General features: G+C 54.1%; 1 protein-coding gene across 2 annotated transcripts; it reads left to right on the forward strand.

Moving 5' to 3' along the window:
* Positions 1–3,809: 3,809 nt before the first annotated feature.
* On the forward strand, positions 3,810–11,421 carry SP7 (Sp7 transcription factor). Of its 2 annotated transcripts, XM_037847564.1 has the most exons (3): positions 3,810–4,181; positions 4,647–4,668; positions 9,575–11,421. In XM_037847564.1, the coding sequence occupies exons 1-3, from the start codon at positions 3,841–3,843 to the stop codon at positions 10,847–10,849; spliced, it is 1,638 nt and encodes a 545-aa protein (XP_037703492.1). In that variant the 5' UTR covers positions 3,810–3,840; the 3' UTR covers positions 10,850–11,421. The 2 variants fall into 2 exon arrangements, with proteins under 2 accessions (XP_037703492.1, XP_037703493.1); XM_037847565.1 differs by lacking the exon at positions 3,810–4,181 and having other exon boundaries at positions 4,597–4,668.
* Positions 11,422–15,823: the final 4,402 nt, after the last annotated feature.

Below are 15,823 nucleotides of genomic sequence, written 5' to 3' on the forward strand. Positions count from 1 at the left end.
CTGTGTGTTCTCTGTCCCTGGAGTCTCCACTGAAGGCAAGGGCTGGGCCTGGGTGCATTGGGGGAGTGGAGTAGTGGCCAGACCAGGGGCCCGGGACATGAACACAACTTTCCAAGCTTCTTTTCCAGGCCCCTGTGGTTGGGGAGCTCCACAGAGGGAGAGATGAGTCAGCAGGGCCGCAGAACAGGGGGGGGCCTGGGTGGGAATTGAGAAGCTGGGGTTCCCCAGGACCAGGAGTTCACTGGGGGCATATGGGTCTCAGAATTCTGGTAGTGTGGGGAGTAAGAGATCAGTGAGTCCCCCAAAATTATCTTGGAGGTTCTGACACTAGTAGGAGTTACAGGCAACAATTTGTAGGACTGGCATTGCCCCGACATCAGCCTTATCTCCAGATTCTTGTAGGAAGAGAGGTTCTTAAATGGCCTCCAGGAGACCTTAGGGACATCAAGATCTGTAAAGTTCGGATAAAGTGCCTGTATGTATTTATGTATGTATGTATCTGATATTTGCCGTATGTGTATGTATATTGATGCAAGTCTATGTGTGTCCATGTGGGGATTATTCTGGGTGACTGTGAGTCTGTGTGCATGTATGTTCACTGGTGTGTGCATTTTTGTGATTGGACTTAGTGTCTCGATGTAAGCATCATCTGTATAGTGTACAAATGTATGTTTGCGTCAATGTGGTTGTCTACATAGTATATATATGTGTGTGTGTGTGTGTATGAATTGTATGTTACCCAGTATGTGTGCAAGTGTGTGTCGCTTACTAGGTGTGTATAAGAGTATGTATCAATCTCTGTATTTTAGGCGCTCTGATCGCTGTTCACTGGTGATTCTCTCTAGGGTAGCCAAGCCTTCTATAACAACAAAGGGAAGGGTTAGGAGTCCCTCTTGGTTAGGGATATCAGAGCCAGGTCAGCCCAGGAGGATGGGCAGAGGGCAGCGGGTGCGGAAAGAGGTATCTTCCTCAAGGAGTAGGAGGTTAGAGGTCCCCCACTCTTCCCAGTTTTCACACTCTCTCCACCTCTACCGATCTTTCCAAAAAGATCCAAAGCCCTTAGAGAGAACTAATGCAGGTCCCATATTCAATCACCTCTAGCCTGGAAATCCCACCCTGATTCTCCTAGGGGGAGGGAGCAGTCCTTCAGTCCCTTGTGGTTCAGCCCAGTCCTGGGGTTGGGAGATCAGAAAGGCTTCATCCCACCCCTTCCTTCGGGGGCATCCATCTCTGAGAGCTCAGTGTCTGGGTGGCCCTGGGCGGAGGCTGAGGGGCCCCCAGGGTGGTGGGGGGTGGTGGATAGAAACCAGATGCCTAGGGGGTTTATACTGGAAGGACCAGAGCCGCAGCCTCCACCCGCCCCTGCCACATGGCGCCTCTGCCTGGGGGGGGGGGGGGGGGGGGGGGGGGCTGCCCCACCCACTGGGAGGCTGGGCAGAGGGAAGCCTGTGAGGGTGGAGGCAGGTCCTTGGTCAGGGCTCCTGGTTGCTGCCCTCAGCCCTTGAGGGAGCTGGGGGCTGGGCCCAGCAGTACCAGGCGTTCAGGTAGGCTGAGGACTCTCTTGGAAAAGGGTCTAGATTCAGAACCCAAAGTCCTGAGGGCAGCAGGCAGGAGGAAAGCAGTTGGGGCTTCAGTCAGCCCCTCTCCCTGGCTTTGGCAAAGATCTTTGGGCGAGGGGCTCTGGGCCCAGGGACTATCATAGTGGTATTGAGACATCAAAAGCCCTCTCACTCACATTGTCCCGGGGACCCGGTTCCTCCTTTTCGTTCCCTAGCACTCTGGGATTTGAACACATCTGCCCCTTCCCTGATAGATTAAGCTTAAAGCCTACTCCCCCAGTCTCTTCCCCACAACCCTGCCTCTCTTTCCATCCTTCCTCTTTTTCCCATTTCAGTCTCCTCCCCGCCCCCCCCAATCTTCTTTGAGCCCCAACCCTTCCTCTCACTTGCCTCTCTTCTCCAGAATCTAGACTTTTCTCCTCTGCCTCAGTTCCTGCCTGATTTAACTGGTCTCAGACTTTTCTGCTGCTGGTGAATTAATTTCTCCAAAGTGCCCCCCACCCCTTCTACCCAACTTCTGAGTTGGGGGTCCCAGGAATCCCTCTGGCACTTCAGGCTCAGACCCTGCCCACAAGGGGGAGACTGCGAGGTCACTGGGACACCCCACCACGGGCACTTCCTCTTGGGCAGACGGGTGGGGTGGCCCGTGTAATCATCGGACACAATTATGGGCTATTTATACTCCATTCCCTCCCCCCTCCACCTGCCTGGCCACTTAACCCTCCCTCTCCTCAAGACCTGGCCATGCCTCCGGCTATTTTCTTTGTCCTTCTTTGCCATTGTCTCCTCATCTTTGTTCCTTAGGGCCAGTTTCTTTTCCTTTTTAGGCTTCTCTGCTCTCTGCTTTTTTAAAGCCACATCTCTGGTCATCATTCTCTTCTCTCTCTCCCTTAAACTGCATAGCTTCTCCTCTGGTTCTCTTGGATTGTTTCAGTTGCTCCCTGTGTCTTTCTGTGTTTCTTCTTTTGCTTCTTTGTCCTTAGGTTACCCTGGTTCCATCCCTAACCCTTTCCTCAAAACTGGGCTCACAGGGTTCCAATCAAATAAAGGGCAGAACTCTCAGGTCCTACCCTGAACTTTGCTCCTGTCCACTGGTTAATCCTTTCTGGACCTCCATCTGCTTATTCCTTCTCCCCACTTTTTCCTTGGAGAGTTGGGAGAGGAAAAGGAGCTGGGAAGTGAGCACTCAGAATCAGAAAGAGAAAGTGAGGAGACAGTGTTAGGGAGTAAGAGGAGTGGGAAAGGACACTGAGCGACAGGATTGTAAGGGGGAGAGGTATGTGTTGGGGAATAATTTATGAAACAATCCCAGCTGGCTGGACCCTCTGTGGGAGAGATGCCAGTTCTACCACTTGGCTGCCCAGCCCTCTCTCCCAATAAACTTACTCCAGAGTCCAGGTTTCAGTTAATAGAGTTTTTTGGTTTCCTTTCCCAACCCAGATGATACTTCTTCCCCGTTTTGATGGGAAGTCAAAGTTGGGAAGTCCTGCCAAGCTCTAACTTCAATTCTTCCTGCTGCAGAGGGAACTGATACATGGCAATGAGAATGGAAACCAAGAGCTCCCTCCCAGGAAAGCATGATCACTCATGAGAAGAACTACCCATCAGAGGATGGAGAGCAGACCTTTGGCCAAGAGGGGCCCAGTGATGGCAACTGGCAAGGAAAGATGGAATATTTATTTTTCTTTTTGAGGGGTATTGGTGTTGTGGCTGGGGGTTGATCCAAAGGGCTAGGCCTGGGCATGGATGAGTTGACCCAGTGACCTACCCACACCCTCACTCCTCATGGCCCTAAATTTTTTCAGAAGCAGAAGATATAGTTTCTGCCCCCACAAAATGAGGTAGGCCCAGGTATCACTTCCCAGCAGTGAAACAGGCACTGGGTGGAAGACCCGGGAATCTACAAACTTGTGTGTCAAAGCCTCCACCACTCTCTACCCCGTCCCTCCAGGCCTTGCTCTGGAACCTACCTCAGTGACCCTGTGCATTTGGGCAGCAGAAGCCTCTACCCCAGAGCATGCCCTCCCTTCCACCCCACAGAACACACACACACACACACACACACACACACACACACACACACACACTGCACTCCCGATCAAGTGGTGGGTGACTGAGGAAGCAAGCATCTCTGTGGTCAACTAGGGTGCCTCCAGCTGTGTCACTGTGTTCATTTGTGTGTTAGTTTGTGTTCATTCACGACGGTGGCCGTGTCTGTGTGGGCAGCCCTGTGTGTGCGTACGTGTGCATGTATCATCCCTGTGTTTGTCCATGAGTGTGTATGTCAGTGTGTTCCAGTCTCTGTGTGAGTGTCGTCCCCAATCCCCCATCCTCCCCCCCTGGATCTCTAATTAGTGGTTTGGGGTTTGTTCCTTTTCCCTCCTGTTCCTTTCCTCAGCAGCGGCGGCGGCGGCAGCAGAAGCAGCAGCAGCAAGAGCAGCAGCAAGGACCCTGGAGTCAGAGTAGGAGAGTGAGATCGGAGCCTGTGCAGGGACAGGAGTGGAGCTGGCCTGGGAGGGGAACAGATCCCTCCCAGGAGCCACTGGCCATCCTTTGCCTGCACCCTCACTGCCAGACCTCCAGAGGAGAGACCCAGGACACCCAGCCCCACATTCTCCCCAGGTACATGATAGGGGTTCCCACCGATGACTATGGGATTGTTGGGGGTTCATAGGACACTTGGGTCCACCGCCCCTTTACCCTTTCCCCTCTCAGCACCCCCAAGGAAGCCCTGACAACTTGCCCATGTTCCTATCCCCGCTTCCTGCTTCCCACCTCTTCACTGGGTACCCCCTTCTCTCCTCTCCTTCCCAGATCCCTTCTTTGGGGAGCTTAGCAAATGGAGCAGGAAATTTGGACCCTCTGCCTCCCTCTCTCGCCCTCTTCATTGGATCTGGAGCCTTCTCCGCTGGGAAAGCTGTAATTAGAGGGTGGATCCCTACAGACAGAGAGCAGCCCCCCCACCCCCCCAGTCCCTTCTAACTTTAGATCTCTTCTCTCCCATTCTCCCTCCCTCTCCCCTCTCCCTCTCTCCGGCTCGGCTCTCACCATCCGCCTGGCTCCTTGGGATCCGTTCCCCAACCTCAGGATGGCGTCCTCCCTGCTTGAGGTAACTGCTCCCTCCTCCCCCAGGAAACTAGCAACAGTCTTAATGGCCCCAGTCCCTGCCCACCCCCACCCCCCTACTCACACAGACCTTAGCTGTGGTGCTTGTCACTTCCAGGGGTCCCTCTGATGAGGAAAGAAGAGTATGGTCAGAGAAGGAGGAAGCAGAGGAGAGAAGAGCAGAGGGCAAGAGAAAGGGGAGAAGGGAGCAGGACTAGGGGTCAGAGTACAGTCAAAAGGTGAGAGGGGATAGAGTCAGAGAAGTCATGGACCCCTAGGATCAACCAAGCACACCAAATCCAAGGAGTGAAAAAGGGATAGAGAAAGGAGGGAGAAGAGAGGGGGAGTAGGGAAAGAGAAATGCATAAGCTGGTAGCAGACGGGGGAGAGAGAGAAGGCGGAGAGGACAGGTTGGGTGGGCAAGGAGCAGCGACTGGGTAGAGTTCTCTGGGATGCCGTCTCCTAGGAACCCTGGCCTAAGTAGCGTCTTGTCTGGTTTGTGTGTGGGGAGGGGCTGGGACTCAGGGCTGGTGTGCAGGAGAGGTGGTGGGCTATGAGAGAAGGAAGAAGGGCAGTCCTCTGCATGTGGGGGGGCTGACCAGGGGAACTGAGCCCAGGCCTGACAGGGAACCAAGGGGGAGGGACAGGGCCTGAGGCCGCCTGCCCGGCTCACAAATATTTAGCTTGCAGCCAAAGACAAACTCAGCTCTATTTTGGGAGTGGGAGGCTCCAGGGCAGACTGGGCCACTTCCCTTCCAGGCTGGGACCCCAGCATCCCTTGCCTCTGGCTCTGGAGTTGGAGAGAACTAGGGTACCAGGGAGGTCAGGGTTTGGGGCCATGAGAAATCAGTGATTCTACCAGGGCTTCTGGGGGTCCCAAGATGCATAGATGGAGGAGACTTGGATGGGAGATTGGGAATGGAGGCTCACTGCCGCTCAGAGCCTGTTTTAATGTCCTGAGTTCTCCCTGCTTCTGGGTCCCTGACTCTGTTTCTCTGTCTCCATCTCTGTCCTGCTTTCTGGGTCCCTCTGCAGGAATTTGGTGTCAGAGAGCCCTCCCTGAATACCAGGCCCCTTCGCCAGCCTTGAACCTTCCCTTTCCTTGGGTCCCTCAGAAGCCCCCATCTCTATCCCCAGTGCCCTAGTTCAGGTCCCAGGGGTGATGGGCCAAACAGGAAGGAAAGTCATTCAGCCAGCAGGAGAGAGTATGTGTCACATGGGGTGGGAGTCTTTTAATGTCTGGGTTCATTGTAGAGTATAAAGCAGTGGGCCTGCATGAGGCTGGCTTTGTGAGAATACAAGTGTCAGTGTGTGTAAGCTGTGCTACCTGAGTGTCTGTTAGTCTAAGTAAGGAATGGTGTATTTGTAAGATAGAGTGAGTTTGAGGGAATGGCATTCAAGTCAATGAGGTGGGCACTATGTCCCTTGTCACTGCTCTGCTGCTCTGTATCCAGTCAAGGGTCCCCAGCTTGTGTACTCCACCTCCAGCTACAATGGGAGCAGATTGCTCACCTTGCCATTTCCTCAAGGGGCTTTATATTGCGCCATCACTGAAACACCATGGTTTTGAGGAAGATGGAGGAATAAGGTGCAGGGAAATCCTGGTTCCACCCAGGGCAGGGGCAGTGTCAGTGGGGGTGGGCATTGTGCCAGAGTTGCCAGCGTGGCACTGGTGACTGGGAGAGGGGCTGGCCCAGGGGCCTGTTAAAAGGACATGGTCTCGGGGTAGCACTTGGCAAAAGAAGTGTGAAAGAAACTGGGATTTCATGTCCCCTCATTCTTGGTGAGCCGGAGATGCCACCAACACAAAGACATTCCAGTCCCTCCATCTCTTTTATCTAGCTTTTGGGCACATGGGCTCTCCCCGTCCACCACCACCACCACCACCACCACCACCACCACCACCAGAATTCCTCTGCTGGGATGAGTGGGCTCTCTGGCAGTAGGAAGAACTTGGGATTGAAAGGGAAGCAATTGTTTCTAGAGGGGAGGTTCATCCAGGCTGGGTGAGATGTAGAATAACGAGGAGAGAGAAGTGGGGTCTAGGTGGGACTGGAGAATTGGGAAGCTGGGAGAACTAAGAAATTTGGGAAGAGGCTGAGAAAGATGAGAACTGGAAGCTGGGACCTTGGGTGCTCAGAGCCTATGGCCTGTCAGCCTTCAGATGCTGAGTGAGCATTTGCAGTGGGAGGTCGGGCCGGGGACCATGAGCTCCTTAGAAACATCAGACCCCCTTCCTCTGTTCTACATTTGAGGGACAGAACTGGGACTTCTTATCTCCCTATCCTGTTCTTTTTCCACAGATTCCTCTTCCATATTTTAAGCTTGGTTTTTCTTTTTTGTTTTTTTTTTCCCCCTTTTCTTTTGTTTTTTGCCTTAAATGGATGGTGGGGTAGAGGTGGGGGAAAAAACAACTGGAAGGCTGGTCTCTTAGGACCTGGAGAGGTAGTACATTTTATTATATATAGGGAGCACACTAAGAACCCTTAACCAGGAACCCTTCCCAATTCTCAGCAGAGCAGTCAGCAAGAGAAGGAAACTGAGGCTGTGGTGAAAGTCAGCCCTAGGCCCAGCTCTTGGCCTCAGGTGCAGCTTGATGAGGGGGTCTGGTGCCTCACTTTCCCTGCCCACAGGGGCCTTGTGGGTCTCATCTCCCCAGGGCTGGGGTCTCTCCTTGGCCTGGGGCTGGCTGCCTTCTCTCACCCCTCCTTTCCTCCCCACAGCTGGGTGGGGTCCCTAGGCTTGGCTGAGGCCCCTGTGGCCGCAGTGTGAGGGCCGGGCAGGCGGGGGGGACCGCGTCGGCGTTTTTAAAAATAAACCGACCGCAGGGAAACCAACGGAGCCGGGCAGGGCCGGGCAGAGGGGGAGGGGGCAGTCAGGGAGGAGAAGGGGGGAGGAGTGGCCTGGTCTGGGGGTTTTCTAGGGCCCAGTGCCACAGTGGTTTTCTCTTAGGTAGGAAGTCTGCCTTCTTCCTCCGCCTTCCTCTTTTCTTTTTTCCCCCCTCCTTTCCTTTCTTCTCCTCTCTGGTTTCTTTTGCTTTCTGATCCCAGTGTCTTCTGTCACTGCTCCTTTTTTTTTGTTTATTTTACTTTCCTCTTTGTGCCTCCCTTTTGTCCTTTTACCTTTCTGCTCTTTGGGGTCCCTGCCTGTTCCTGCTTCTTAGTGACCATTTTTCCTCTCCGTTCCCCCTTTCTCCGTTGCAGTGGGACTTTTATATCAGTCTCTGACACCACTCTGGATCCTTTGCTTTTCATATCTCTGGGTCTCTGCTTCTCTCCTTCAAAGTCCAAGTTTCTGCCTCTCCTTTTTGCTAAGATTCAATTCCTGCCCCACCAGCTACCCTGCCTTAGCCCATGCTCTGCATGGAAGATCAGTGGCTCCAGGAAAACCCTGGCTGGGAGGGACCGTGGGGATGGCCAGATTTGAGAAAGCTCTTAGTGGCTCAAATCTGGGAGCCTATGAAGTCAGCAGGACCTCAGAGAGAGGTAACTGGGTGTGGGGAGCAGCAGGTTTGCACTTGAGAGCAGTGCAGGAATGGTGACTGCACTTACCCCCTCACTGCGACCATAAGATCCCAAGACCTGTGTCTAGGATTGGTTTAAACACACCTCCCAAATGCTAGGAGCTACCAGGCAGGTCTGGGAACCGTGAATTCTTGGGTTCTTTCTCAGCTTTACTGGGAAAGCACCAGACCTAGCAGCTTTTGAGGACCCCAGTCTGAGAACTGGGTTACTAGGAAAGGGGCACAAAGATTATGGGATCAGCATTTGAGGGCATCTTTTTTTGTAGGATTCTCAGCAATGGATGCCTGTCTTTGCCAGGAATTCTGGAGGCCTCTCCTCCTGAGAGGTCCTGAGGCTGACCCAGAAAGGGGACCATGAGCTCTTGAGGGTGATGTTTCAAGGGTGTTTTGGCCTCCCTCCTCCCTGGTAGCAGCATCATGGTGGGCATTAGGAGACATCTTTGCATTTTTAAAAGACCCCCATGCCCTGCATACATATGCACATCTTGCCTCACTCACTGTGCTAGAAGAGCAAAGAGAGACCAGCTTCATGGGACACTGAGGCATGGAGAGATGTGGCTGTGAGCAAGCATTTTAGCCACCCCAGTTCCCTGCCTTGGAGTGGCATGAGGACTTCGGGCTCTTCTAGCCTTCAGAGGGGTAACAGCTGGCACCACAAAGCAGGAGGTGCCCACTACCCGCTTGAAAGACATTCTTGCCTCAGCCGCAGTCCTGGCTTGGCGGCAGCCCTGTTCCCTCTCAATGTCCCAGTGTCTCTGCTGTCACTTCCTCTTGCTCCCCAGCTCCAGTCTCTGCCAACAAATTCCTTACCAGGGACCCAAGGACCCGACCTCAGAGAGACTGGGCTGCTGCCTAAGTCATGGGCTGAAGCAGAGGCAGGACGTGGAATATAGGGAGAAGCAGGGGAAATCTGGAATGGGGGCAACTCTAGTCCCCTGATACTCAGCCTTCTCCCCAAGCTGCTCTTAGAGCCTCATCTTTCCTCTCCAAGCCCCTGACCATGGCTTCTGCTCTAAACCCACTTCCAGGGATCAGGATCCCAAATTCTCATCTCACTCAAGCCTTGCTTAGCCCTACTCACAGCCATTTAAGACCAGTCTTCTGTTCACAGCAGATCCCGTGCACACCCCTAGCAACCCAACAGTGAGTTTTGCTTTAGGCCTCCTGGGATGGGGCATTAGGCTGCAAACTTAGGCCTCTGTTCTCCTTCCATGACTCCATCTTAGCTCTGTCCCTGGCCCCTGGTCTTCAGTAGTCTTCTCCCTCATACCTTTAACTCCCCATCATCTTCAACTCCTCCCTGACCCCTCTGTTCTGTCCTCCACATCTCTAGGGCTCAACCCCAGAGCTTTGCCCCTCATTCTGTCCCCCTCCCCTCTCCCCACAGGAGGAAGCTCACTATGGCTCCAGTCCCCTGGCCATGCTGACGGCAGCATGCAGCAAATTTGGTGGCTCTAGCCCTCTGCGGGACTCATCAACACTGGGCAAAGCAGGCACTAAGAAGACATACTCTGTGGGCAGTGACCTTTCAATCCCCAAAACCATGGGGGATGCCTACCCAGCCCCCTTTTCAAGCACCAATGGGCTCCTCTCACCTGCAGGCAGTCCTCCAGCGCCCACCTCGGGCTATGCCAATGACTACCCTCCCTTTTCCCACTCATTCCCTGGGCCCACAAGCACCCAGGACCCTGGGCTACTAGTGCCCAAAGGGCACAGCTCTTCTGACTGCCTGCCCAGTGTCTACACCTCCCTGGACATGGCACACCCCTACGGCTCCTGGTACAAGGCGGGCATCCATGCAGGCATCTCACCGGGCCCAGGCAACACTCCTACCCCTTGGTGGGACATGCACCCTGGGGGCAACTGGCTAGGCAGTGGTCAGGGCCAGGGTGATGGGCTGCAAGGGACACTGTCCACAGGCCCTGCTCAGCCTCCACTGAACCCCCAGCTGCCCACCTACCCATCTGACTTTGCCCCCCTTAATCCAACCCCCTACCCAGCTCCCCACCTCCTGCAACCAGGGCCCCAGCATGTTTTGCCCCAGGATGTCTATAAACCAAAGGCAGTGGGCAATAGTGGGCAGCTGGAGGGGAATGGTGGGGCCAAACCCCCCAGGGGTGCAGGCACCGGGGGCAGCGGTGGATATGGGGGCAACGGGGCAGGGCGCTCCTCCTGTGACTGCCCCAATTGCCAGGAGCTGGAGCGGCTGGGGGCAGCCGCGGCTGGGCTGCGGAAGAAGCCCATCCACAGCTGCCACATCCCCGGCTGCGGCAAGGTATACGGCAAGGCCTCACACCTGAAGGCCCACTTGCGCTGGCACACGGGTGAGAGGCCCTTCGTCTGCAACTGGCTCTTCTGCGGCAAGAGGTTCACCCGTTCAGACGAGCTGGAGCGCCATGTGCGTACTCACACCCGGGAGAAGAAGTTCACCTGTCTGCTCTGTTCTAAGCGCTTTACCCGAAGCGACCATCTGAGCAAACACCAGCGCACCCATGGCGAGCCAGGCCCTGGTCCACCTCCTGGTGGCCCCAAAGAGCTGGGGGAGGGCCGCAGTGCAGGAGAAGAGGAGGCCAGTCAGACCTCTCAACCTTCAGCCTCACCAGCACCCACAGAGAAAGCCCCTGGAGGCAGCCCTGAGCAGAGCAACCTGCTGGAGATCTGAGCTGGGTGCAGGGTCTCCGGCACCAGTCCCAGGGCTGCCTTGTCAGCCTCTCCTGGTTCGGTGGACCACTGCTTGCCCCTCACCCCCTTTGTCCTGTGCATGCTGCCCCACTGGGGCTCTCTCCATCTCTCCCCTGGCCATTGTGGGCCAGGGTATTTTCCTCAGTGCCTTCTCATCTCACCTCCTCCTTTCTCTATGAGTCCAGCTTTCTGCAAACTCTCATCCGAGACCCTTCCCTTGTGCCTCATTCCTGCACTCTGGCTTCCTGAGCTCTACCCTTGCCCTGCTCACAGCTTCTCTCTCCTGTGGTCTTGCCACACCACTTCACTTTCCTTCCAATTGGGCACCCAACTCTTTACTTCTCCATTTCATTAACTCCTTGACATGCATCCTTTCTGCTCCCCAAGCTTATTTACCTCTATTCCTTAGCTTCCAGACTCCAGTCTTCCTAACCTCTTACTCCACTGCTTTCCGTTCTCCAGAGCCTTCTTCCTTTTTTCCAAACACAATGATGATGATGATAATTTATTGCCCCCTGGTGGCCCCTTCGTTAGGTACTAGAGTTAAGGGGATTGGGGTTAGTGACCTGTCAGGGAGCAGGGTGCCAAGAGGGGGACAGACCAGTGGGGATCCCAAAAATGGGGTGACCCCAGGGTCAGGGAGGCTGCCTCCATGTCTGGGTATTTAACCTCTATGTACCAAGAGTAATGAATAGTAATAATAATAATTCTATTTATCTAAGTTATGATGATGGGTCATGTAGAGTAAGCTGGGGAGGGAAGGGGGTCCATTTCTGCTAAGGAAATGCTAGACAAATGCATCTCTGTATAAATGAAGTGTTAGTGGAGATCTTGCTAATAGAATTTCTATCAACAGGATCTCATTTAACGGGGCTTCTCTTTTAATGGAACCTCTGTTAATACAGTTGGTTAGATCTCTGTTAAAGAGTTGAGGGGGGTGTCTCTTAATTAGGGGATCCCTAATATCCCCAGCCCCAGCCAGAAGCTGTGAAACCACAAGTCCTATGGAGGGGAGAAGGACTGGAATGTACCCCAGCGCCCTTGATCCCAGAGCAGGTTCTTCCCACTGCCCCTTTCTCAGACACCATGACCCAATCAGGCTAATCCCCTGTTGCCATGGTTATGGAGAGCTTGTGGCTCCCATCTTAGACATGCTCTCTTGGGAAGCCCACCTAACAGGAAGAGGACATTGGTTTAAAGGTGCTTCTCCTAAAGAATAGGTGAGGAAGGCTTTCTCTGGGATCAGATTCAAATGAACCACACATTTATTGCGTGCCTACTATGTGCAAGGCACTGTGTTAGGCCTGCTGCCTAGAAGCCATGAGAAAGAAGAAATTATAGAGCAGAGCTGATTTAGGAGTGCACCTACAGACTCCCTATCTGGGACTTCTGATGCTCCCCACTCCACCTCCAGTGACTTTTAAAACCGCTTTGTGCCTTTGAATGCCTTTCCTGTGACTCTGGATCCTCCTTTTCTGTCTCCTGCTCCTTCGAGGCCCCAAGTTAAAGGGTAAAAGCCGCTGGAGCTTGGGGAGAGGGTAATATTGTGGAAGGGAAGGGATCGTGCTCTCATGGAGTCTTTTTTTTTTTTTTAATTTAATAAATAAAAGTTCGATTTGAAAATGCCGTCTTCGTGAGAAAAGGGGATGAGGAAGGGCAAAGGGTGGGCCACAGGATTTTTCCTTAGCAAACTGGGGACTCTTCAGGCATTCTATTGCGCACGTATGCACATTACGCCGTGGTAAAATAGTTGGTAAGCCCGGCCCTCCCGCTGAGTTCACTTTCTGACCGCCCAGTGCTCTCTGCAGAGTTGGGAAGGCGGAGGCAGTGTGGTTCCTGCCCTTGCCCTTTCTCGTATTCTGCACCAACGGACTTTGGCCAGGGCAGTGACCCGGCCGGAGAGCGGGCACCGCGGTCGCAGCTCCGACTACAGCGTGGCCCCAGCTGGGCCGTGGTGCGGCTCCCGGCGGGCGGACCCGGCCTGGCACCCAAACCGCCCCCGGCCTCGGGCCTGCCCGAGTGCCCGCCCCCGAGTTAGCGGAGGAACAAAAGCCACACTGTGGCGGCCATCCCCAAGCCACAATAGGGCTTTGTGCGGCCTTCGTCCCCTAGGTCTCCCCTGCTGGGTTGAGGGGGCTCAGGCCGCTCTCCTCGGTCTGGGCTTGACTCCAGGCGGCGCCCCTCTTCGCACGGTCCATCTCACCGGGTCCGGAGTTGCGCTGGTGGCGCAGGACCGGGTGGAAGGGGTCGGAGAGTCCGAGTCGGTCAGCAGGGAGACCGCCAGTCACTAGCCCCCTCCCCATCCCGCGCCACTCCCGCGCGCGTCCAGGTGTGAAATCCCCTGCCCTCAGGCGGGGCGCGCTGCTTCAAAGGCGCTTTGAAGAAATAGGAGTTCCCGGGAGTTGTGTAGCGGGCTGGGAGCTGTGGCGGAAAAAGACGACTAGGGGGAGCGGAAGGAGTCCGTAGGCGGATAAGGCGAGGGGTACGCCTTGGAGTTGGTCTGGGAGAGAAGGAGGCCCGAAGTGGATCCCGGGGCTCCAGCCCCCACCCGCTTGAGACCCCCCCAGGGCCTGGCCCTCTTGCCTCCAGATCCCCGCCTGTCCGGTGCCAGCTCCCGCCCGCCGCAGCCTGGCGGTCCTCCCCCCCCGACCCCTCGGCCCCTTTCATCTTCCCTAGACTCCTTGGGGTTTTGCTGGTTTCTGGGAGATAAAAACCGCCTCAAACAGCGGCGGCTTGCTGCCAGGGCAAACAGGGCCGGGCGGGCCATGTGCGCTTGGTTAGCGACCCCTGGCCGGGGCGCCGCGCTCTGGCTGGCGGGATAAGGGACGGCTGCCGAGCTCCAGGCACTCAGGCTCCGGCGATGCCTCTAGTCTCCCAGAGGAGGGGGCTTCTTTTAGAAGTCTCAGGCAGTGGCCCGTGGTCTGCCTCGATTTCCCGCCCAGGTCCCAGGGAGAGGCCTTGGAGACCTCCCGCTAAGCGCTTTGAGCCTTGGGGTCGGTGGGTCACACTTGCTACATCGCCGGGGCCAGCGCGCCCCCTGGTGAAGTTAGCGGGGAGCGCGCTCGGCCTGCCTGGACTTGGGCCTCTCAAGAACCCGCAAATTGTGAAAACCATTCAACAAAAGTTACATAGGAAGTATGGGGAGGGGGAGATGTGAACACTCCTAGTACTGTTCCTTCTCTACAGCTCACACAACAGGGTGAGAGGCAGGCACCTACGATAATTATAACCTGTTAAGGATGAAAACCCAAGCTTCATCAAAGGGTGGTGAGAGTAGCAGGTGGGAGTGATCACTTTCTCAGGGTATCTGGGGTTGGATGGTGTCATGATTGAGGTTCAAAAACTTAAGTCTTTTGGTGGGTTCTCCTTACCTTCCACTGATCTGTCAATCATTAACTCTCTCTTTTCCTTCAAGCCTGCCTTGTCCTGTCCCTCTTCTCAACTAGAGCGGAATTTCCTGGCATCCAGGCTCCCCAGCTACCCCAGTTTAAATGGTAGGCTCTCTCTAAGCTTTCCTTTGCTTTCCAGATGACGGTCAGCTAATCTGGCAAATTAAACTGGGTTAATGGGAAAGGGTTGGAGCTACTCAAAGTGTGGTCTGTGCAAGTATCATCTGGGGCTATTTGAAAGTACAGTCTGAGCTTCACCCCAGAATCTTCATTTTAACAAGATTCCCCCTGTGATTCATAAATCCATTAACATTAGAGAAGTACTAGATTAGAGAAGAAACACACACACACACACACACACACACACACACACACACAGCCTTCTCTCAAGTGAAGTGCATTTTCAGGGAGAGATTCTGGAGCCCTTTGTTTTCTGACCTAGGAGTGACTTTCTTGTTAGGAACATTTCAGGCAGGGAGGGGTGGATATGGAATCCAAGAATGCTAGAATCCCTAGATTCTCCAGTGGCCACTTTGGGGAGTGGGGACTATGTCTTACACATTTCTGTGTCCTCAGTGCATGGCCCTTCAAGTTGCTCATAAACATTTGCTGAATGAATGAACCGATTGATGCCTGAGGACACCTAGCTGATGGCTGAGTTATGGCTAATCCTAATCATCTCTGACATCTGTTTTAGTGCTTTATACTTTATTAAATGGCTTCACGTCCACTCTTTTGTATGGGAAACAACCATGTGAAATAATTAGGACACTTTGCAAATGAGGAAACAGAAGCTCAGAGAATTCAGTGACTTTTTACAAAGACATGCAACTGTAAGAGGAGCACCTGTTCTGCATAAGACTAGTTCTAATTTTATTCTTTGGAATTAAAGAGAGTAAGACTTACCTTACTTTTATTCTCAAGTCAGAATGCCTGGTTTTGGTATTTCTAGGTCCAATCTGTCTGTGCCTCACTTTCCTTAAGGTGATATGATGATAACAGTACCCACTTCACCTCATGGGGTTGTAACAATTATATAAGTGCTTAGCATAATAAGTGCTCAGGAAATGTTACTGTTTTCCAACTGTTCCCACTTTCCCTTTCAGGATGCCTAATCCTGTGGACCCTGGGTTCTTGTGAAAGCAGCACTGTCCCTCCCAAGGTCTCCCTTCAGACTTTCCTCCCGCACCAGATTTTTCCCTCCGCTGCCAGTCAGCTCCTGTGACACAGCCTGTATTTCCCTCTGGGAGATCCACAGGTCTGGGAGGGTTTAATTACGTATTTCCCTGAACGTGGCTTATTTTGGACTTCCCGACCGCTGAGAAGTGCGTTGGAAGCAGTGTTGGGGAATTCGAAGCTGGGAAAAACAGCAGTCTCACAGAAAAAAAACCGCGTGGGTCCTTAACCAGGGGTGGCGGTGGGGGGGCCTGCGGGCGAGTCCGCGCCTTTCTCCCTCCGGCCGCCAGGGGACGCGCGAGGAAACTTCGGAAGTCAGCCGAGGGAACTCGCACGCGACCTTCTTTGCGGTTACTGTAACTTTCTGTTCCGTTGAGCTTCACGACGCC

This window comes from Choloepus didactylus, chromosome 8, assembly GCF_015220235.1.
Source record: "Choloepus didactylus isolate mChoDid1 chromosome 8, mChoDid1.pri, whole genome shotgun sequence".
In the NCBI taxonomy this organism is placed as follows: Eukaryota; Metazoa; Chordata; class Mammalia; order Pilosa; family Megalonychidae; genus Choloepus; species Choloepus didactylus.

Excerpts from the sequence above, each read along its gene's own strand:
- SP7 (XM_037847564.1), top strand. The coding sequence starts at position 3,841 with ATGTCAGTGTGTTCCAGTCTCTGTGTGAGTGTCGTCCCCAATCCCCCA. Across the intron at positions 4,182-4,646 it reads CAGCCCCACATTCTCCCCAG|GATGGCGTCCTCCCTGCTTG; the intron begins GTACATGATAGG and ends CCCCAACCTCAG. Across the intron at positions 4,669-9,574 it reads TGGCGTCCTCCCTGCTTGAG|GAGGAAGCTCACTATGGCTC; the intron begins GTAACTGCTCCC and ends CTCTCCCCACAG.